The following is a 22,475-nucleotide window of genomic DNA, read 5'->3' on the forward strand; positions in this document are numbered from 1 at the left end:
ACTCTCCATTTAGAAAATGTAAACTACTTTTTCCGAGTTCACTGACTGGAAGTGTGATCCTTTGTTTCTGATGCATTTGAGGAAACCAGGAAACGAGAAACAAAAACACACCCCAGGTCTTTTTCCTGTCGTTACATCACTTCTCTGGCTGACTGCTTTAGAGACAGAAAAATAAAACAAGAGAAACAAAAACGGAAAAAAAGACAGAAACAGAAACATGGGCATTGAAAAATGATTCCAAAGTGAAAATCAGTGATGTGACCTGTGTCCCTGCAGATACGCCCACCTGGACGGGGATCCCAAAGAGGTCTCTCCAGTCATAGACCAGTTCTTGGAGTGTGTGTGGCAGCTGTCTGAGCAGTTCCCGTGTGCCTTCGAGTTCAACGAGCGCTTCCTCACAGCCATACACTCACACGTCTACTCCTGTCAGTACGGGACCTTCCTCTGCAACTGTCAGAAGGAGCGCAGAGACATCAGGTGGTACACACACACACACACACACACACAAGCGCACACGCACACACACCAAGTACTTTAGAGAGATATTCAACTGTGTTTGTTTGGATGGTAAAAAGAAAAAACTGTGAGATGTCTCTCATTGTGAGTGTCGATGTGGGCTTGGTCGTAGCTTTGACCTCCCTCCTTGATGCATGTTCGAATGATGGACGACACTCAGCAGAGATAAAGATCCGGGTTTGGTTTACATTAGCTTGTTTTTACTACCTGTTAACCACTCTGATATACAGTTATATGAAAAACTTTGGGCACCCCTAACAATTTCTGTCATTTTCATTTATAAATCATTGGGTCTTTGTATCAGCAACTTCATTTTGATCTATCAAATAACTGATGGACACAGTAATATTTCAGTGGTGAAATGAGGTTTATTGGATCAACAGTAAATATGCAATATGAATCAAAACAAAATTAGACATGCGCATAGATTTGGGCACCCCAACAGAAAAATCCTATCAATATTTAGTTAAGCCCTCTTTTGAAATAACAGCCACCAGATGCTTCCTATAGCCTGTAATAAGTGTGTGGACTCTAGATGAAGGTATTTTGGACCATTCTTCCTTACAAAGCATCTCTAGTTCAGTCAGGTTCAATGGTTTTCGAGTGTGGACAGCCCGCTTCAAATCATCCCACAGATTTTCAATGATATTCAAGTCTGGGGACGGGGATGGCCATCCCAGGACATTGTATTTGTTCCTCTGCATACATGCCTGGGAAGATTTTGAGCTGTGTTTTGGGTCGTTATCTTGTTGAAATATCCAGCCCGGTTTAACTTTAACTTTGTGATGGATTCTTGAACATTATTCTCAAGAATTCGCTGGTATTGAGTGGAATCCATGCAACCCTCAACTTTAACAAGATTCCCAGTACCAGCACTCGCCACACAGCCCCACAGCCCCACAGCCCCACAGCCCCACAGCATGATGGAACCTCCGCCAAATTTTACTGTGGGTAACAAGTTTTTTTCTTGGAATGCTGTGTTCTTCTGCCCCCATCCATAACAGCACTTGAAGCTGAAATCTCTGAGATAGCTTTTTGTAGCCGTCTCCTAAATCATAATGCTCAGTAATCTTTGTTTTCAGGTCATTTGAGAGTTGTTTTGAATCCCCCATGTCGCCACTCTTCAGAGGAGAATCAAAGAGAAGAACACCTTGAAATTGGCCACCTAAAACGCCTTTTCTCATGATTGGATACACTTGTGTGTGGAGTTCAATGCTGAATGAGCTCATCAGAACAATTTTGTATTCCAATAAGTAGTTACAAGTATTCAAATAAGTGAAATGACAAGGGTGCCCACATTTTTGCACTGCCTATTTCTAACCTCTGATTTAATTACATTCAATTGAATATCGCCACACTTGAAGTGTTGGTCTCAAAAACACCCCAGTACTCAGCTGTGATTAGGAAATGAATGGCATGCCACTTTGATCATTTCCTGTGAAGATAAAGTAAATCATTATGCAGCCTCAGAGGGGGGCCCAAACTTTTTCATACAACTGTAAAAAATGTCCATTACGATATGACCTTGCTGTCAGATGACAGTTATCTACGGCGCCACATGTCACATGATGTGATGAGTATGGGTTGTTAACAAGGGGCAACATCTGGTGTAGAAAAATGAAGCCTATGCGTTAGTGCTATATGTTGCTGTTCATCGAGGATCTGCTTGAGGCTGGCTGCAGGAAGACTGTAACCCATGTGCACACCAAGTCAAAAAACAGATTTTACAGCATCAAAAACATATTTACAGCCTGGTTCAAAGAACAGCTTGGGTCTGAAATGCTGATTTTGCACACAAAATGATTCTGATTTTAAAATCACAGAATTAAAACATCTGAACATCAAGGCAGATCATTCTCAACTCTCCTCTGTCAGATTGAGCCTCTGAGCTCAGGGAGGTGCTTTAGAGTCCCCCTAACGACTAAAAATTTTCAGGGCTCATTTATCTGAAGTAGGGGTGCACCAATCACAGTTATTTTTTACCTGTCACCGATCTTGAAAAAGCCTGACTGCCGATATAACTCACAGCATATACCTTCAATTTTTCAATCTTTTTTATTGAAACTCATTGAACAATACCTTTGAAACAATAAAATCTTTATATTTTCACTTAAACAACCAATAAAGTGTCTTGAGTTTTAGGTCTCAGAGCAAAAAGCAAAAATGGCTGGCTGTCAGACCTTCCCAGAGGTATATATGATCAGTTTTATATGTAAGGGTGGGCCGATCACCAATCCCTGATCACTGATCATCAATCCCTGATCACTGATCATCGATCCCTCACAATTAAGAAAATTTGACGTCTAATTCACGTCCACACACTTACGCAGTGACTGCTGAGATCCAGTCCCTGACATGTTTTCATAAGTCAATCTGCAGCTGTTTGTTTATACTACAGCCCACCTTTAAGGAGGGTCTGAGGACACTTTTTTTAACACACCAGGACTCGAAAAACACATCTGTTCTGATCATTTCTGTCTTGATTTCTTCTTTTCAGGCTTCATGAGCGAACTCACTCTGTGTGGCCTCAGCTGTGGAAGGACCGAGCTGAGTACACCAACCCTCTGTACAAGGCTGAGCTGAGCCAGAGCCAGGGAGTCCTGAGACCCAACACCACCCCCTACTGCTTCAAGTGAGTCTGCTGCGCACACACACACACAAACACAACCTAAAAGTTATAGACGTTATCCAGGGAAGACACCCACACATGGGCATTAGTTCTTGTTCTGTCTTTTTGATCTTTGAAATGAAAATATAATTCAAATGTCAGAACCAACATGATTGAGCCTCTCTGTTCCCTCTTGGTCCCCTCTCCTCCCCTCCCCTCTTTGTGCCCCTCTCTTCTCCAGGATGTGGAAGGGTCTGTACAACCACGTGGAGAAGTCTACGCCTCCCCGTCAATCGCGCTCAGACTACCTGTCTGCAGTGAGGGAGGACACGCAGCAGCTGGAGGAGGAGCTGACCAATCACCAGGAGGTACCGCCAGGAGGAACCGCCCACCATCACCACCACCCAGGCTCCAGACAAGGCATACAGCACACAGAGACACTCCCTGTTAACACACCAACATAACCTGAACACAGTAACCGTCAGCTCTCAATCAATCCAAGCACTGACAGAAGACTTCAGAGTGGGAATAGGCCACAGATCGGTTTTCAGCTGAAAGGTTCCAGAAGTAAGGGGAAGTTTGAGATGAGGGATGGTTCAGCAAATTCAAACTCTCAAACTGAGAGAATTAAAGATGCTCTCCCCTGCTTAGAACCCAGCTGTTAAAGAGGGGGTACTCTGCTTTCCCATGTTTTAATCATCATTAACTACCTGCTGGATGTTCAGACTGAGCATGTGCAGATTTTCAAACTTCTTCATGTTCACATGTTGTAGAAATCCTTGAATCCGTCTTTGAAGTGAACAAAAAACTCTGCTCTAAAATTAGGACCAGGTCTTCACCAGGCCTGGTGAACTGGTGAGGTCATCACATAAAGATCTCCTAGCTGGTTTATGACTCGTCTCAGGGGCTGACCCAAGCCTGCCCATAGTTTTGCCCCAGAGAGGCTGACCAATCAGAGGGGAGGGGATTTGTGGAGTGGGGAGCCTCAAAGAGTCAGCAGCTATAATGAATTGTTTCAGACAGAGGCTGAAATGAGATTTTTCTTAAACTATTTTTTCAGCTGTGATCATATTAAGCTACTATGGATACATCAGAGGGACAAAATTAAGACTTAAAAAGCACAACACCCACTCCTTAACATCTAAACATACAGATAAAGTTTGATCCAGCCCCACTGGCAGACTTGGTGTGGTATTTTGAGAGTCAGGGAAATGAGCAGGTGGTGGACTGAGCAGCTGTGGGGTTACTAAACATGCTGTGTTGTCTTCTGACCCGCAGAGGATCGCAGCTCTGACGGGGAAACCAATCACGTCAGTGAAGATCGAGGTTCCGAGGAAGAGGACTAGCCACCTGCGGCTGAGACACAGCGGGCCGGACCCGCCCTCCACTGACACATACCCAATCACCAGCCCAGCACAGGACAATGGCCATGCCCCTTCTTCTGAACCAGCCAATCAGAAGGTCCAGACCAAGGACCCTGCCCTCACTCTGCCTCTAGGACCACACACACATCTCAAGAGTCAGGACCCCGATGATCTCTCTGCCTGCAGCGACCTGGAGTCAGGAGTGGGTGACCTCAGCAGCCGCTCGTCCAGCGGGGGAGACGAAGGCAAGGAGCCAAATGATGCGTGCTTCACCTCTGGCTGACTGTAAGGAGGAAGGACCCATAGAGCAGAACAGAACAAGTCTGACATATTTATTCATGCTCCTGAAGGAGAGGAGAGGCCAAGGGTAAACAGGTGACAGACTGAGGCAACTGGAATTCATTTCTGATGTTTTAAAGGGCCTTTCCGTAAATAAGGGAACAACCTGTGTGTCCACGCTCAGCTGTTTGATGGAGAAACTGAGAAAAGGGATTTTATTGGACTTTTTTATTTCCTGAATGAGCTGCAGAAAGGTTTCTATTCTGTCGCTGTTTGAGGCACATTTACTGTTATTTGTACCACTGTTACTACTGTGAGAAGGATGAATGTTAAACACAACCAGCCTGGAAACATGGCGGCTCAACACTGACGCTTCAACGCTGGCGTGACAAAGGGAAGGAAACAAAGATTAGGGAGGAAAAAAAACACTCCTCAGTGTCAGTCCTCAGTTATTATCTCACACAAACGCCAACTGAAAAAAAACAATGAAAGACACTGGATGGTTTAACTGCCTTTCTTTATGTTTGGTTTGAAATGGTGAGTCCTACTGGTCCTTACATAGTTTCCTCTCAAGTATTTCTGAGTGGGGCCATCAGACAGTTTAACCTTAACTGAAGAGCTACATCAGGTTTAACACAATAAGATGAGGAGTCACAGAAACCTGACATCTATAGTTTCAGAGAAAAGACTGAATGTTGTGATTCTTAGAGCCATTCAGTCTGGAATTCTGTCTTAACTCAGTCTCCTCTCTGTGGAGGTTCATGCCTCTAGGTGTCAGTGTTTAGGCTGAATTTAAACCATATGATTTAAAAACTGACAGAGAAAACCTGAGATTAAGCTTGAATAAGAAATCAAACTTCCATCCTGGTTTTAAAAAAGGTCACTCATCAAATACCGCAGATCAGCATCTTCAGTGCAAGTCTTCCTGATCCCACCGCTGTGCGCTGTGATTGGCTGACTCCTCCCCCTCCTCTTCTACACAGTTCAGACGCTGTGTTTACAGATACACTGCAAAAACTGAAATCTTATCAAGTGTTTTGTCTTATTTTCAGCAAAAAATGCTTTTTAGACTTAATATGAGCCACATTCACCAGACCAAAAAAATGTCTCATTTCAAGTTATTCAAAGACGAAAATGAGGTTTGAAGTGCTTGTAACAAGTAAAAAGAATCTGCCAGTTACTTGTATTTTGAGCCAATTTTTCCTAATCTGTTGTCAGATTTTTTTTTACTTGTTACAAGAAATTAAGACCTCATTTTTGTCTTTAATTAACTTAAAACCAGACATTTTTCTGGACTTATCAGTTGAATGTGGCTCATATCAAATAAAGTAAGACAATTTTTACTTAAAATAAGACTCAAATACTTGATAAGATTTCAGTTTTTTTGCAGCGTGTGTTTGAAATGTCAAAGAAACATCACCTGTTTCTAACCATGCAGTGACTTCCACTACAGAGTCATGTCTGTTTTTAATGCAGTGATTTCTAGGACAGTCACTGAGTGCTGCCTTAAGAGGTGGTCTATCCAGTATTAGTTCTGTCGTTTTGCTGCAGGAGTTCTCCGGTTTTTCTGAGTCTATTATTGAAATCTGGAACTGGAGGTGATGAAATACAGGAGCTCTTTCTCATTTTCCCTTGAGGATCATTATTCTGAATATGTGGACCGTTTTGCTCACACAGTCTGTCACATTCATAATGAGGTTTTGCTCCTGGTGTTGTTTTTTTTTTATCTCACATTACAAGCAGAGATGCACCAATCCAACTTCTCTGGTCCGGATACTGATCTGGTACCAGAGTTAGATAATCACCTGCATGCCCTACTGTGGGATAAGACAGGGACTGTTTGAGTTAAAGATGAAAAATGATTAAGAATGGAGTTACTGAGATTTATATTAATCTAAACTTGAAGTGTTTCATTGTTAACAGCAGTTTGGTTAAAAAAAAGCTTCAGAACTTACAGAAATTAATATTCCATTATGTCAAAGTGTCAAGTTTAGGCAGATCCTTTCCCACCGATACCTGATTCAGCTTTGAGGGGCCAGGACTGGATTGGTGCATCCCTAATCACCAGCTTTTCAGAGGATTCATTCCTCACATCAAACAAAAATAATTCTCTAAAAACAATGACTTTTCTCCATTTAAGCATCTGGTGGTGAAGAGAGGAGATGTTACCTGACAGGTTAGCTGTGGTTTCATATGGTTCAATGAAAGCATGTCCATCTCAGGAGCACTTTTATGTTATTAATGATCATTTCTATTCAGTCACTGCTCAGTCGGACAGGACTCTTAATTCTGTAACATTAAAACCACACCAGGCTCTCAGTCTGACTGCAGAGCTCACTTCCTGCTTCAACTTCTGGGAAAGGAACAAAATGTGAAGAAGTTTACAAACGCGTGCTGAAGATCAGTATTTTATTTATTCTTTTGTGTGCAATATATTTCAGTCATTGCTTTATTTATTTCTTTGTGTTCCTGTTGATTGTAAAACACTGAACATCCACGCTCAGAAGTTTAAGTTTGGATGTTTGGAGTTGATCTGAGACCCAGTGTTGAAGTGGTGGACTGACACAAGCTGCAGAAGATTCAGACCTGACCGTTTGCCTCCTCCAGGTTCGCTCTTTGACTTTTTACATTCCTCACAGACTTAAAGCAGCTGTATTCTTTTAAGGGACTCTTTAGAGGAGGTGAGGTCCAGATTTAAAGAAGCACTGACCCACTCAAACAGAAGCCCACGTAGCTCTGACTACTGTTGGTGTGTCCACTGTTGAGCAGTGACAGGGGCTGAAAAGGTGTTGGCGGGTTTAAAGCCTGGGTTTGAGCCTCCTTGTTTACACTTCACCTTTATTTGACCAAACAAAAGAAGGTAGATCTTCCTCCCCCTCCAGTGTTGTAAGGACTAAAAAGGAGATCTTCCTTTCTCTCCAGTGTTGTTGGGATTAAAAAAGTCTCCCTGCTGAGAGCTGTTGATCAAGTGAATCATTGTTTGAAGTAAAAACAAAGGGAAAAAAAGAGTGTGTCGGTGACCTGGAGCTCCAGGTCCTGGGAGCTCATCTCCTTAACTTGTAAATTTCACTGTAGCCTGTGTGTGGTGTGTGTTTGTGTGTATGTTCTGTGTCCATTGGTGTAAATGACCTATCAATAAATGCACTGTTAAAGGGAACACAGCTGTGATTTGCCTGTCCTGTTCTGACACTTTAACCAACATACACTGGTCTCCACCAAAAGAAAAGTCACACACTCTAATATTTTGTTGAACCGCCTTTAGCTGTGATCACAGCACACATTTGCTGTGACATCATTTCAGTAAGCTTCTGCAATGTCCCAAGATTTATTTCCATCCAGCGTAGCATTAATTTTTCACCAAGATCTTGTATTGATGAAGGTAGAGTCTGACCACTGTCAGTCAGCAGTGAGGCTAACTGGAGAAAAAAGCTTCAATTTGCCAGGGAGCATAAAGATTGGACGCTGGAGCAATGGAAGAAGGTCCTGTGGTCTGATGAGTCCAGATAGACCCTGTTCTAGAGTGATGGGCCATCAGGGTAAGAAGAGAGGCAGATAAAGTGATCACCCATCATGACTATTGCCTTTGAACCAAGCCTGTGGGGGCAGTCTATGATCTGGGGTTGCTGCAGTTGTTCAGGTCTAGGTTCAGCAACAGTCTGTGCTCAAAGAATGAAGTCAGCTGACTACCTGAGCATTCTGAATGACCAGGTTATTCCGTCGATTGAGTTTTTCTACCATATTCCAAGATGACAGTGCCAGGATTCATCGGGCTCAGATTGACAAAGAGTGGTTCAGGGAGCATGAAACATCATTTTCACACATAGATTGGCTCCAAGAGTCCAGACCTTAAACCCATTGAGAATCTTTGGGATGTGCTGGAGAAGACTTTGTGCAGTGGTCAGACTCTACCACCATCAATGAAGACCTTGGTGAAAATTTAATGCAACACTGGATGGAAATAAATCTTGTGACATTACGGAAGCTTATCAAAACAAAGCTACAGAGAATGTGTGCTTTTAACAAAACTAAAGGCGTTATATTAGAATGTGTAACTGTTTTTGGGCCAAGCAGTGTGTAACAAACAGATAATTTTAATATTAAATCCACAGGCTCACTACCATTCTCAGAACTGCATTTAACATCAGGTTCACTATCAGCGAGCAGGTTCTCAGCATAGGCTGTATGGATATAAAGACTTTATATACTGTCTAGTTTTCATAGACTGCACCCTGACATAGAGACGGGTCCAGAAGTGAAGAAAATACTGGTTAAGTTGATTTGTTTATTTCAGATCAAACAGGATGAAACAGAGTTTCAGTAAATTAAGACTGAATTTATTCAAGTGTTGACGCCTCCTCTGACAGTTTCAGATGTTACACTTATATCTCTTACATAAACAGGCATGGCTATAACCTCCTGTTATGATTACAGTGGCTAGAAGGTGCCACGTTTTTTCAACATGGCGTCATGTTGAACAAAAAAAAAAACAGCTTTAAACAGCTGCACTGAAACCAGCCACTTCTTTCTCGAAATTTGTGCCTTTTTTGTTGATTAAAGTGTAAAATCAATGACTGACTTATTCTACTACCATTATCAGACGATGTTAAGTGTTAATTTACAAAAAAAAAATGAAATGCAATATGCCCATTAAAGCTATGGTCTACAATCTGAAACCCAGTTTGGCTGATGAGACACATTTGAAAAACACAGCCTCACTCACCCCTCCCCTCCGTGTTCCAAGATCCCGCCCCCAGCTCGTATCGCCCTTCTTCGCCTCCTAACAACACGCACCCTCTGACAGAGCAAGAAGCCAGCTGGCAGAAAATGTAACAAACAAGACAGTCATCCTCCTTGTAACACACAGTGGTAGCTTTTTCAATTAGACCGGCGCGATCAAAACCATGAATTAGCCGGTGAAGCAGGTCTGGCGTTTCCACTGCCAGCTGATCAGAGCAGAGCCGACTGTGGGCGAGGCTTTACCTTTCTCTGCGTGTCTTCACCAGCTCAGTTTACAATGCTAAAGATGTGTGGCTAACTTATGCTAAAATCTATTGACAGAGCCGACCTGTTCCAACCAGCAGCGCTCAGTCATTAGCCAGTACAGGCTCAGACTAACCAGAGTTACTCAGCTGACATCTCCCACTGTGGTCAACAAAATCATTACCTGTTCAACAGAAACTCAGCTGTCTCTGCGTCAGTCTTCAGTCCCAAATCCCTCTGCAGCTTTTTCCACTGGTCATAAATTTCTCCAATATTCAGTCTCTGTTGGCACCTGCATCGCTCATAATTCTTCCTTGCTTCGGCCTTTTCCTTGAAACTTTTTGGTTTTCTCCCCTTCCCTGTGGAGGGTAACAGATGTGAGAGGGGTAGTGGGGAAGGACGAGGTGGGACCGTGGGCATGACGGTGCGAGGCAAGGGAGGCAGGAGATTGGATGGACTCACGGACCAATCCGAACCGCGCATACCATGCGCGGTTCGGATTGGTCCGTGAGTCCATAGGTCAACTTGTATGCAGCTTTGCAGGGGATATACTGAATTGATTTTTTTTTGTTCTTTTTGGTCTTTATATCGTGTAGATTGGACCATAGGACCATAACAGTGTTATTAAGATGTACAAAGCTTCCAAATCGTAGACCATAGCTTTAAAGTAAAGTGACTCAAAAGGGCTAATGGTCTCATTCAAATCCCCTTCTAAGATCAGCTTATGGGCTTCAGTACCTCACATACAGAGTGACAGAAGCTGAGACAAAGCTCCCCTGAGAGTTTTTCTCTGGGCTCAGTTTAAACTGATTTTGAGCTTGTTTTGATGCTGTGACAGTAACATGTGACCCCCTGGCTCACAGAGTCCTCTGGGTGTCTGTGATGCTCACATCAGAGTCAGCCCCGTGGGAGCAGAGGGTCGGGTTAACGCAGGATGAGGATCAGGTGATGCTGAAACAGCTGAGTTCTGTTTTCAGTGATTCAATGATGGATCATCAAATGGTTTGTTGGTTACACACTGGTTACACAGCTCGTATCAGAAAAGCAGAGAAAAAAATCATTCAGTCATCTGAACCCATGACAGTTCCCATTAAAAACAACAACCACAAATACCCACAATCCCCTCCTTTTTCTGTGAAAGTCACCCTCCCTGGCTGACTCCTCCAGCTGTGAAATCATCCTCTTTCATCCTTCATCTGATTTTCATTAGAAATGAAAAAAAACACAGTTTCTTTGCTCCAACTCAGGAGAAGAAGAGTTCTTCACAGAGACGCTGTGTGTCTTCAGGACAAGTGACCTCATGTCCGATGGTTCGAGAATCGCTGTAAATCTCGTAGTCGTTTCCTCCCTGTAGCAAAAAAACACAAGAAAACAAAAAAACAGGGGTTAGATTCTGAGACACAAACACCATCAGGACCCACTCCTTAAATACGTGTCTGCTCTCCAAGCTGATCTATTGTCTGCCTGCTGGTTTTCTGCATATGAAGAATCTAATCTCCATAGCCATCAGCTCGTGTCTGCTTGACTCACAGGTTTGGTTTTGTCACCAAAGAAATGAATAGTGGAGTAATTGTCCTTCTCAACGATCCCCAGGCAAAATCTTTTATCCCAACCGTCAGGAAACACGTCGAAGCTGATCTGGCCTCCTGCAGGGGGGCAGAAAGGAGAAGGTGAGAGAGATTTACATTACACAGCCTTGCACAGCCTTATCCCTGTGGCCTGAAAGCACACAGGCAGGAAGCTGCTGTTGTACCTTCAAAATAAAAGTTTCCATATCTTTACTCACCGATTGAAAATGTCAGTCCTTTTCCTTTAAACTCCTCCTTCAACACCGACACAAAGCGCTCTCTGATTTTCTCTTTCTGCAGAGGAAAAAAACATCCTCAGGATGAAATCAAAGTCAGTGAACTTAGAGTCAGCTTATGGTTCGAGCTTGTTATCCTCAGTATTACAGATAACCACCACAAGAAGGAGATGATAAGCTGCATTAAGATCTGTTTTGGGCCCTGGAGGAGCAGCACAAGTGAAAAAGATTGTATCACTGTAGAAATATCCAGAAACACTCAAAACAACCAGAGTTGTGTCACTAGGTTTCCCCAGGAACCAGGGTTAGCCTATGGAAACACTCAGTGAGCAGGAGGCTGGTGATGACGTTTAACTTAAACACTGTGCTGTGACACAAGGCCAAAATAAAATCTCTAAGCTTTTCACTACAAACTCAGATTGTGATTTTTATTTGTATTACTTTTTCTTCCTTATAAAACCAAAACTAGTTTTCTGTCTCATTGTTCACACTCAAAAATACAAACACGTCCCTGTGATCAGGTGTCAGTCAGAAGCACAGCAGGGCCCTCTCTGCTGGTCTGCAGTCATGCTGAAGGGACATTAGGGACATGCAGAGACCTCACAGGTCAATATTAATCAGTTAGCAGTTTACATGCACCCAGTGTTTCAAATAAGGTCAGAGCTTTATCATTAAGACCCAGCAAGGGGTCTAGATTTGTCTGTGTAAACATGCAGGGAAGACAATCAGGCTTCTGGCTGATAACGTCTCACTCTGCTCCAATAGGTGGTGCTGTGCCCTTTGCTTGTAAGTGAAACTTCGTATGCATTGATCTACTTCATGTTTACCAGGAAAAAACACTGGGTACGTCCGTCCTATCTCCTCCACGACACCGGAAGTACTTTCCCAGTCGCCATTTTGAATACTGTCCCAAAGCGATAATTGCGCTCAGAGTAGAGAGGAGAGAGGATGGAGGAGACTGAGCCGATGAGCTATGATCGAGGAGACACGAGAGCCGGCTTTGCGGAAGTCTTTTCACTGACAGACACGCCCCCATATGGAATATCACTCTCTGATTGGACGCTGCAGCGGCTAAGACTTTACATGAAACTTCACAAACGCAACAAACTTTAATGAGAGAAAAGATGAGCTGAGGACAGACACAGAGGATCGTTCAGAAACTGATCATAAATCTGGAAATAAAGTGTTTGCTGTGAGTTTAAAACACAAAACACTGAACACAACCATCATCAAATCAATATAACAGAGGATTAATACAGAAAACTGACTGATCAATAATATCTTCCTGAGACACAATAAACTGGGTTATATTAATACGTTTCAGAGTTCACGTTCAGATGAGCTGAAGATAAAGGCTAAATAGTTCATAAATAATCTCACAATTACGCATTTTACCGGAAAAGTATAAACAGATTACAGAATAAACAGAGAGCAGGTTTTCTTCATGGTAGCGTGTTTGTTAAACTGGTTAACGGACAAATCTCTGTTACTGTTTCTGTTTGATCAGAGTTATTACAGCGCACATGCGCAGATGCACAAACAGCTGTTAGAGCTGACTGACAGATGATCCAGAGGTGATCAGCTGATGCCGTCATCACTGAAACACGTCGCTTCATGTGACGCTCTGGGGAGAGGATGTCCCATTGCTCTAAAAACAAATCTCCTCCGTTCCTCTCTCCTCTCTTCACTTCCTCGCGTCTCTCCATCATCTCTGGTGGGAGGGACTAAGACACAAGTGAATGACGCACGTGGAGGAAGGAAGGAGCTTTGGAGCTTTGAGACGCACCCTCTTTCTAACTACGATGGCTGAGATGGATGCAGCTGTAGCTCTTTGTTTTTTTATTTGTGTATGGTGTTTGTTTCTTTGTTGTGTCGGGGCTAGGGAGGGGTACTGGATAAGGTACTTTTACAGGTACCAACCAAATTCAGCCTATAGTACCTACCAGTTAACATAAAATTAAAGGTTTCATGTTTGAATCATTCTTGTGACTGTGAGGAAGTGGAAGAGTAGGTGATTTTCCATGCTGGACATGAACACAGTATTATAAGTTTGAGAAAAAAATATGTTTAACTGAAAAACTTAGAGATTTAATTATTAAACAACTTAATATTTATTACCACATAAACACACAAAAGAACCAATTGCAAGGTACCAGGTATCAGTACTGTATCATTTCACATGTGAAAGGTACCCATGCCTAGTTTGAGCCATAGACTGTAGACCATAGACCTGATCCAATGTGAAAATGATTCCTCACATGCTTACAGTCTTATTATAAAGTATAATGGGACAGTGGAAGGAGCTGCAGCCGACTCTGAAGGTCCGATCTCACAAGACTGAACATGTACCAACAGAGACTTCATCAACTGCTTTCTTGTTGTTGCTGTCATTGAAAGCAAACAAAGGGCAGGGTTTGACCCTAAAAATCTAGATCATGATTCCCTTTCTCACCAAAAGTATCAATTTTCAGCCGAGCCAGTTTCAGGGCCAGTTAAGAGCTAGTTAGCTAATTGAGCTCCAGTTTTTTGAAATTTTGAGAACTGGTCCCTGGACTGGAAAAACTAGTCCAGAAAAAGACCAGCTCCTCACTGGGAATGAAGAAAGAACCACTGACACCAGAGGCCAGAAGCAAAGTTATAACAGCCTTAAGTACGCTAACCAAAACGCTGTTGCGACCGCAAATCATTCAATAAATCATAAATAAATAAATTAAGAAATAAAACTGGACACTGTCTACATCATAGACTGCAAAAAAAAAAAAGACTTCCGCTTGCTCTGCTTGAAGTGAGGTCTCCACATGAACTGCTCCCCCTGGTGGCTGGCTGCAGTATAGGTTTAAAAATACAGCTTTTCAGCCATTCCAGATGGGCTGTGGTCAAGCTTAAAAAAATTATTACACCTCATAGAAATGTTTCTCACATCCGATTGTTGTGGTAATTTGAAGATACTATTTGGTTGTCTTGTATCTGAGTCCTCTTTTTTCCGAGAAGTTTCGTTTCCATTAGTTATACGAGGTTAAAAACTAGGCTTTATGTAATGTTTAACAATTATTGACAGCTGCTGTTCTCGTGTATTTTTTTGGGGTATTGTAAATATGTCTGGAGGTAGAGTCAGGAAATGATTAGACTCTTGAAAGAAAAAAATATATATATTATTTTTGTAACCCAGCTCCACTCAGATTCTCCCAGAATCCCTCACAGTCTCTACGGCACAGACTCTGGCTCCAAACTGTGACAATGGTGGCACCAATGGTGGCGGTATTTTGGCTTCAAAACCGTACAGTGATAAATGGCGGAGCCACGCTGTCCACTCTATATACAGTCTATGGTCTATATGTGTTTCCCTTGTCTGTAGAAACACAAACTGATTCTTAGACGGTTTTCAGATTAAACCAGCTTTGACTGAGTACCAGGACCAAAGTGAAATGGGTAGAACATGAATTAATCCTCAAAGTCCCGCCCTACTCAGCTTCATACATCAGGTGTGATCTTTTTGGAATAAGCTGCCTTTTCCTTCTTTGCTCACTTTCATTTTCTGTTTCACTATTTGTTGATCCTCTGAGTAAATCGAATTATTTACAGCACATACACTGGAGATCAAAATTAGAGAACACACCACAATTTTACAAATGTAAACTTCATTCCATTGTCCTCTCATAAATGTATTCAAACACAAGTTTAAGGTCAGTTTTTTGAGCATATTGCACGAGTTAAATTTATCCTGAAACACAGAATAAAAAACTTAAATCAGATATTCAAAAAAGGACACTGATCAAAATTAGAGAACACTTTCAGATCCCTCCCTGTAATTGGTGTTAGTCTGGTACCTGGTGCCAATATCCTTAATTATCTGACAAACCCTATTTAACTGGCAGCCTAACTTCCAGTTTTCACTGACTTCACAAGATGGCAAGCCGTTCTAAAGTCACAGAAACCCTCCGGCAGCAGGTTGTCCAGATGGAGACCAAAGGGACGATCTTGTCAGCAATAGCAAGAGAAGTTGGCCGTTCCAAATCTGTGATATCCCGAATATTACATCTCTTCAAAGCCACAAATTCATTTAAGTCCACCAAGAAGTCTGGTCGTCCACAAAAGACAACTGAAAGAGAGGACAGGATAATACGGAGAACCTCCATGGACAGTAGGTTTAACACTGCAGCTGAAATTGCTCGCCAGTTCAGTGACCAACAGGGTAAGACAATATCTCGTCATACAGTGTCTCGACGTTTGAGAACATTTGGACTGAAAGCCCACTCTGCAGTGACCAAACCTCTCATTAGCAGAAAGAATCAAAAGGCTAGACTAACCTTTGCTGAGGAACATGTTGTGTGGACAGAAGAAAACTGGTCCAAAGTTCACCTCATCGATAAAAGCAGGTTTAATTTGTTTGGGTCTGATGTAAAAACATTATGTTCGTCGTCAGACTGGGGAAAGACTGAACCCAAAGTGTGTAATGAAGTCGGTGAAAGGTGGAGGAGGAAGTGTTATGGTGTGGGGAGTGTTTTCTGCAACAGGAGTTGGGCCTTTAATACAGCTACATGGCTGAGTGAATGCAAATGTTTATAAAAGCTTCCTTCGACAGCATTTGATTCCTTACCTGCATTCATCACCCAATCAGTCAACAATTTTCATGCAGGACAACGCCCCTTGTCACACAGCAAAACAAGTAAAGCAGTTCCTTAAAAGTGAAAACATTGAAGCAATGAATTGGCCAGCCCAGAGTCCCGATCTAAACCCAATAGAGAACCTCTGGAAAATCCTTGGAGATAAGGTTATGACCAAGAAACCCACTACTATCACTGAACTGTGGAAGAGACTGGAAGAAGAGTGGACCAAAATCACAGCAGAGCAGAGTGAGAGACTGGTTATATCCTGTGGTCGTAGATGTGCTGCAGTAATTCACAGCAAAGGCCTGTATACTTCCTACTAAGTTTTGATCATTGTAACCTCCATAAAATGATGTTACTATCTTTATTTTTACTACAGGCTATGCTGTTCTTTAATTTTGATCATCATGTTTTTTAAAAAATGAAGTTGTTTTTGTCAATGCTTTATGTTTTGATGTAAAACACTGTTCCAGTGGTATGGCATTGCCACCACAAAGAATCCTTTAAATGTTGAGCATTGAGGATTACATTATTCTGGAAAAAAACAAGTGTTTATAAATTGTTCTCTAATTTTGATCTCTAGTGTATATGAGGGCGAAACCTGCCATCACAGTGATGTATACTACATCCACCAGCTTAGACGCCTTGGGAAAACAAGGTTACTCAGACAGTGTCCCTTTACTATTGTGAATGCCTGTGTCAGTGTTTGTTACCTGGTCAAGCTCGTAGAACTCTTTCCTCTCCTCCTGCGTGCAGCTGCGTCCGATGGGTGAGACATTCAACATGCCGTTACGGAACTCAATGAAGGTGCCTCTGTAAGACGTGAGGGAAAATGACTGTTTTTACACGGCTGTAAACATGAACACGTTTACACAGAGACTCTGAACTGTCTGTACCTCTTCTTAGGCAGTTTGATCTTGGCCATGTAGTTCAGGGAGAAGTTGATGAAATCCTGCAGCAGCTCCTCTCCCATATGAGCCTGAATGGACTGAGCAGAGCAGACAGAGGGCTCAGTGCTGATTCACACTCAGAGCTGCTTTATTCCAGCTTTTTGTGCAGCTGAGGCCAAAAGTTTTAAGAATGGCACAAATTTTAGTTTTCACAAAGTTTGCTGACACATTTTTTTGCATCCTTTTTTAGATGTTTATATGGTAGAGTACAATTATAAGCATACTGTACATGTGTTAACGTCTTGAAAAAATGAACCAGTTTAACCAAAGACTTTATATTTTCAGTGTTGACCCTTCACTTCAGCGATTTCCCTCAGCATGCTGGGTGATATTTTCTGGGCAAAATCCTGAATGACGACGACCCATTCTTTCCTAATCAGTACCTGGGTCGTTGTTTCTCCACCCTCCTTTTAAGGATTGAACACAGGTTCTCGATGGGATTGAGATTAGGGCTGCTACTAACGATTATTTTTAAAGTCGACTGATCTATCGATTATTTTTTGGATTAGTCGATTAATCACGGTTATTTTGTGTTTCAACCTAATTTGGCCTTTAAAATGTGCAGACCTTTATAATTCAACCTGTGTGTTGCATTTTCACTGCATTTACCCAGGGTTAGGTTCTCACCTCTGATTGGTCAGCCCTGTGTCATGTTTGTTTGTTTGTTTATCTCTATTTCATTCATGATGGCATAAAAATATAGAAGTACTGCACAAAAAAATTAAATAAATCTCAAAATGAATGAAGCAGGTAACAGGGAAATAAAGTTGTTGTTCGCAGTGTTGGACAGACCTCTTATTAGTGACTTTGGGCTTGTTTTCTAAAGTTTATTTTCTTATTGGGGCTTGCTTTGCTCTCTGTATGATCCCGCCTGACTCTCTCCCAGCTCTCCTGCATTTAGTTTCGTTTCTCTACATGTGCTATTTCACTCATGCACATTCCGCCCCTCCTCCCCGCTAAGTGTTACCGGTGCAGTGTGAGCTTGAGAGTGAGAGCTCCATCAGATAAATGTCCTCTCTTTTCAAAAGTTAGGGGAGTTTTGACACTCGTTTTATGTCTCAGATCCTGAAAAACTGTTTGATAACGTGATTTAGAGAGTCTCTTTCACTCTCTGTTACAGACACCAAACTCCGGGAGCTGTCAGGCTGTCCAAGCTGGAGATGCAGAGCCTCTGTCAGCACACAGCGCTCTCTGAGAGTGGAGATTTTTCCTCATCAGTATTCCTCACGTATGAACTTAGTGATCTTTTCCCACAAAAGTATCCAATAACACAGCTCCTCATGCTGTGAACTGAAGTTACAAATGAGTATTACCCTCTGGTATTTGATTTCACCATGTGACAACGACAGTAAAAACAATAATACGACGCGTCGACTATTAAAATTTGCATTGATTAATTTTTATCGTCGACATAGTCGATTATGTTGACTAATCGTTGCAGCCCTAATTGAGATCTGGGGAGTTACCTAGCCATGGATCCAAAATTTCAATGTTTCGTTCCCCAAGCCACTAGGTTATCACTTCCCCATCATGCTGGAAAAAGCATTGTTCATCTCAAATTGCCCCTGGATCATTGGGAGAAGTTGGCCTAGGAGGGTGTTTGGGTACCATTACTTATTCGTGGCAGTGTATATAGGCAACATTTCAAGTGAACCCGCCCCCCTGGATGAGAAGCAACCCACATATGAACGGTGTCAGGATGCTTCACTGTTAGCAAGACACAGGACTCATGGCAGCGCTCACCTCTTCTTCTCTGGACAAACATTTTTCCAGACGTCATAAACAGTCTGAAGGAGGCTTCATTAGAAAGAATAACTCTGCCCCAGTCCTCTGCAGTCCAATCCCCATACTTCCTGCAGAATGCCAGAGTGGCTTTTTTGGCCCTCTGCCATTCCTGAGCTCACTCTGCACTGGTGGTGAACTGATTTCATAGCTGCGTCCTCTTTAGGAGACGGTCCTGACACTTACTTGACTTTCTTGAGCACCTTGAAGCCTTCTTCACTGCAACTGAACCACTCTCCTCGGAGTCCCTGATGATTCGATAATTGGTTGATTGGGGTGCTATCTTACAAGCTACAATGTCCTTGCCTGTGAAACCCTTTTGATGCAATGCAACAATGACTGCAGGTTTCCTTAGAAATAACTATGAACAGAAGAAAACTTTAAAGCACCACTACCCTTTGGTAGCAACCAGTCTGCTCTTCTAATCAGCACGACAGGGGGATATCAGCTGACTTGTCCTCACAAACCATTTCTCCCTAGCTAACAAGATTTTTACGATGAGGTCATTTTTCATGGCAGGGAATGACTTTTCTGTTGTTTGCAATCCATCTGATCACTCGTCACAGTGTAGCGTTAGTACAAGCTGCTACCAAAAAAAAAATGAGAAGCAAACCTCATGCAAACCAAAAATTTGTGTCATTCTCAAAACTTTTGGCCAGGACTGTGGAGATGTTTCTGGAAATCTTACCTGGACTGAGAGAAACTTTCCGTCCTTATAAGCTTCAAGTCCGTTTTCAGCAAACACATAATCGACTGTCTGGATGACTTTAAGAGAGCAGAGAGACAGAGTTTAACTCATTACATACATGACAGAGTGTGAGTGTGTGTGTGTGTGTGTGTGTGTGTGTGTGTGTGTGTGTGTGTGTGTGTGTGTGTGTGTGTGTGTGTGTGTGTGTGTGTGTGTGTGTGTGTCCTACCATTGTCCCCCAGCTGCTCTCTGATCTTGCTGAGGTCTGAACCACCAACCACACCCACTCGAACCCGGGTCCTCAACCTTTGGAGAAACTCTGACATCTCAGGAGTGACCCGCTGGAAGAGAAGCTGGCTCCATTAGTAAACAACTAACAAGCAGCAAGACCAACTTATGAACAAGAAACAGGTTTTTAAAGAGACCACCTGGAGACAGACTTCTTTTGAACTTTTCAATATATTTATGTTGGATCATATCTCATGCTGGTGGATTTAATGTATTATCATTCAATTTTGATCTTATTAATCTACTCTTTCTTTGTCTTTCCTTTTTGTCATTATTTTCAGGATATTGTATTTGAGGGTAGAGTTTCCCAAGGTCCTGTTTTTATCAAGTCTTTTATTGAAAAGGCTTTTTTTTATTTTAAACTGCAAATGCTTTGAGAGGTGGGGCCAGAGTCTCATTGATAGTTTTTTTTTTATTTTATTTTTTTAACCAATCATTAATTATTACCTTGATTTGTTTTTCTGTTCAGAACTTTGTTTTGCTCTGTTCATACACTGAGTTGTATGAAAATTTCCTGACTGAACTGTATTTATCATTCAACTGGATGAGTGTTTTGTACAAAGCCAATAGAAATTTCTGTACACTTTTAATTCCATTAATCGAAAACTGGGGTGTCCAAACTTCAAAGTTGGCCATGTTTCATTTTGTGAACAGGGGGCGGTATTGTGTTGTCTGATGTGTTCATGAAGCAGATTTTCTCATCCTGGTAAATCTATTTATTGAGAGACATCAGCTGGAAAAGTTGTTGAGTTTCTGCAGAATTTACAGAGCTGTAGCGTTAAACCAGCAGCTTATGAACCGTCCAGATGGAGTTTTGCTGGAAAGTACTGTTACTAGTTGTACCGGGTAGACCTTGGTTTGGTTTGTACACCTCGCTGAAAATTTAAAAGCATATAAATTATAACTTGATTAATCTCAGTGGCATAATGAAAACATTGTCAGATGCCAGGGGCTGTATAAAAGAAAAAAAACTTAAGGACTGATTTTGGAAAGGACATGGTTAAATAGAAGCCACGAACAGCACGTGAAGCTGGTTCTACTTGTTAATAAAATACAGGAAGAACTGGTTGGAATCATAATTAGCATCTGCTCTGAGTGATTTCCTTCACAACACAAAGTTTTTAATAAACAGCTTGGCAAATGTTTAAATACTTTCGACAAATCTGCTGATTTATATTGCAAACACAATCTTAATCAATATCACAAGATGAGATGGTCAGGGTAGAGCCTGGTACTTCTGCTTTAATTCTAAGATAATCAGGTAAATTTTATTCATGGGTAGTTTTACATTGCCATCCTAATTATATTTTAATAGCTAAGTAAAGTTTGTGTGATTTAAAAATTAAATAAATAAATGATAAACTTGGTTTCAATAGTACTATTTTTGTATTTTTATCCATGCATTTCATTTTCTGATACTCTTCTCTCTTATTTAAATTGAATAATGAAACTCGAGAACTTTCCTGTCATGTGTTATAAGTCGAATCTTACTGTTTTGTGTAGTTCGTGTTAAATTGTAACTAAATGTGGATGTCATTATCTAACTGAAAAAAAAAAATCTACAGCTCAACCTATAATGGGTTAACACCAGGGCGCGCGCAGGCAGTGATAATAAATCATAGTAATCCAACTCACTGACATCTGTCAAAGAATACAGATTAACCACATATGTGCGATAGTTCCGAGTGGAACTAATGTTCCAGCGGAGCATATTAGTGCTCGGAACCGTTATGATAACGTGGAGCCGGACGTTGCACCAACATTACGTGCAGCTTGTTTGTATGGAGTCAGATGAAGTTTCACTCATACACACAATCATACACACACCTATCCATTACCTGTCTCGCGGCCGTTAGGGTGCCGTCCACGTCAAACAGGCAGAGCGTGCTCGTGTCCACTTCACCCATGTTCTGCTCTGTGTGCTCCCACTCTGGACGAGCCGATTCCTCACTGAAGGCACCAGATCTGTTTGACTGAGCAGAGACTTCTCCCAGTGACCGGGTAATGTCTCGGTTTGTTCACTGTGTGTTGGTCTGTTCGGTCCTTTAAGGACATCCAGCAGACTGGACTACCCACACTGAAACCAGAACTACAACCACCAAATGGACTGCCCTCCTTTTCATCTTTGGTTGTCAGCAAAAAATCCTCAGAGGTTGTGCTGCCACCTGCTGCCCCGGAGTGGGAACTTTATCCTTCACGCAAATATTTATTTTCTTTGCTTGATTGGTGAAGTACGCATGCGCACACGTTACAGAAGGCTGTTTTCCAGACTTCCAGACCGCCTGTCCTTCCTATGATGATGTAGTAGGTCAGTGCATACCGCCTCTGTTTTACGAGTCTGGTTTTCAGTTCAGGAAGCAGAGACAGCTTGTGGGGTTTTTAATCTTTATTATAGATTTACAAAACAAACTATAGTTCATCTCGACCAGTTATCAATGTACAAAGTAGACTGCCTGATCTGGCATTTTGTAAAAATCAATCAATGAAACGGTCAAGGAGGCACTGGAAAAATTAGTTGCAGATGATTTGAATTAAAAGTTTATGTACTTAATTCAGCAAGAGAAGAAAATGGTTTCTGTAATTCAGAGAGGAGAATTCTTTCAAGTAAA

At 42.0% G+C, this 22,475-nt stretch overlaps 2 protein-coding genes across 2 annotated transcripts in view; one reads left to right on the forward strand and one right to left on the reverse strand.

Annotated features, from left to right (window-relative positions):
• Positions 1 to 7,940, forward strand: part of mtmr7b (myotubularin related protein 7b) — a 24,304-nt gene extending 16,364 nt beyond the window's left edge. Inside the window, exons 11-14 of the mRNA XM_074684657.1 lie at positions 277 to 477; positions 3,014 to 3,148; positions 3,366 to 3,492; positions 4,403 to 7,940. Of these exons, the coding sequence (XP_074540758.1) occupies positions 277 to 477; positions 3,014 to 3,148; positions 3,366 to 3,492; positions 4,403 to 4,771 (832 nt within the window). The 3' untranslated portion in view covers positions 4,772 to 7,940. The remainder of the gene's footprint in view (positions 1 to 276; positions 478 to 3,013; positions 3,149 to 3,365; positions 3,493 to 4,402) is intronic.
• An 856-nt stretch (positions 7,941 to 8,796) lies between these two features.
• pmm2 (phosphomannomutase 2) lies at positions 8,797 to 22,024 on the reverse strand. Its single transcript, XM_074684668.1, has 8 exons — positions 21,705 to 22,024; positions 19,808 to 19,919; positions 19,579 to 19,655; positions 17,055 to 17,146; positions 16,872 to 16,971; positions 11,534 to 11,609; positions 11,278 to 11,393; positions 8,797 to 11,095 (listed from the first exon to the last, which is right to left on the reverse strand). The coding sequence occupies exons 1-8, from the start codon at positions 21,771 to 21,773 to the stop codon at positions 10,991 to 10,993; spliced, it is 747 nt and encodes a 248-aa protein (XP_074540769.1). The 5' UTR covers positions 21,774 to 22,024; the 3' UTR covers positions 8,797 to 10,990.
• Between the last annotated feature and the right edge of the window lie 451 nt (positions 22,025 to 22,475).

The sequence above is a fragment of the Halichoeres trimaculatus genome, unplaced genomic scaffold, assembly GCF_033239565.1.
Source record: "Halichoeres trimaculatus isolate MK-OKI-2021-1 unplaced genomic scaffold, fHalTri1.1 fHalTri1_scaffold_2, whole genome shotgun sequence".
NCBI lineage: Eukaryota > Metazoa > Chordata > Actinopteri > Labriformes > Labridae > Halichoeres > Halichoeres trimaculatus.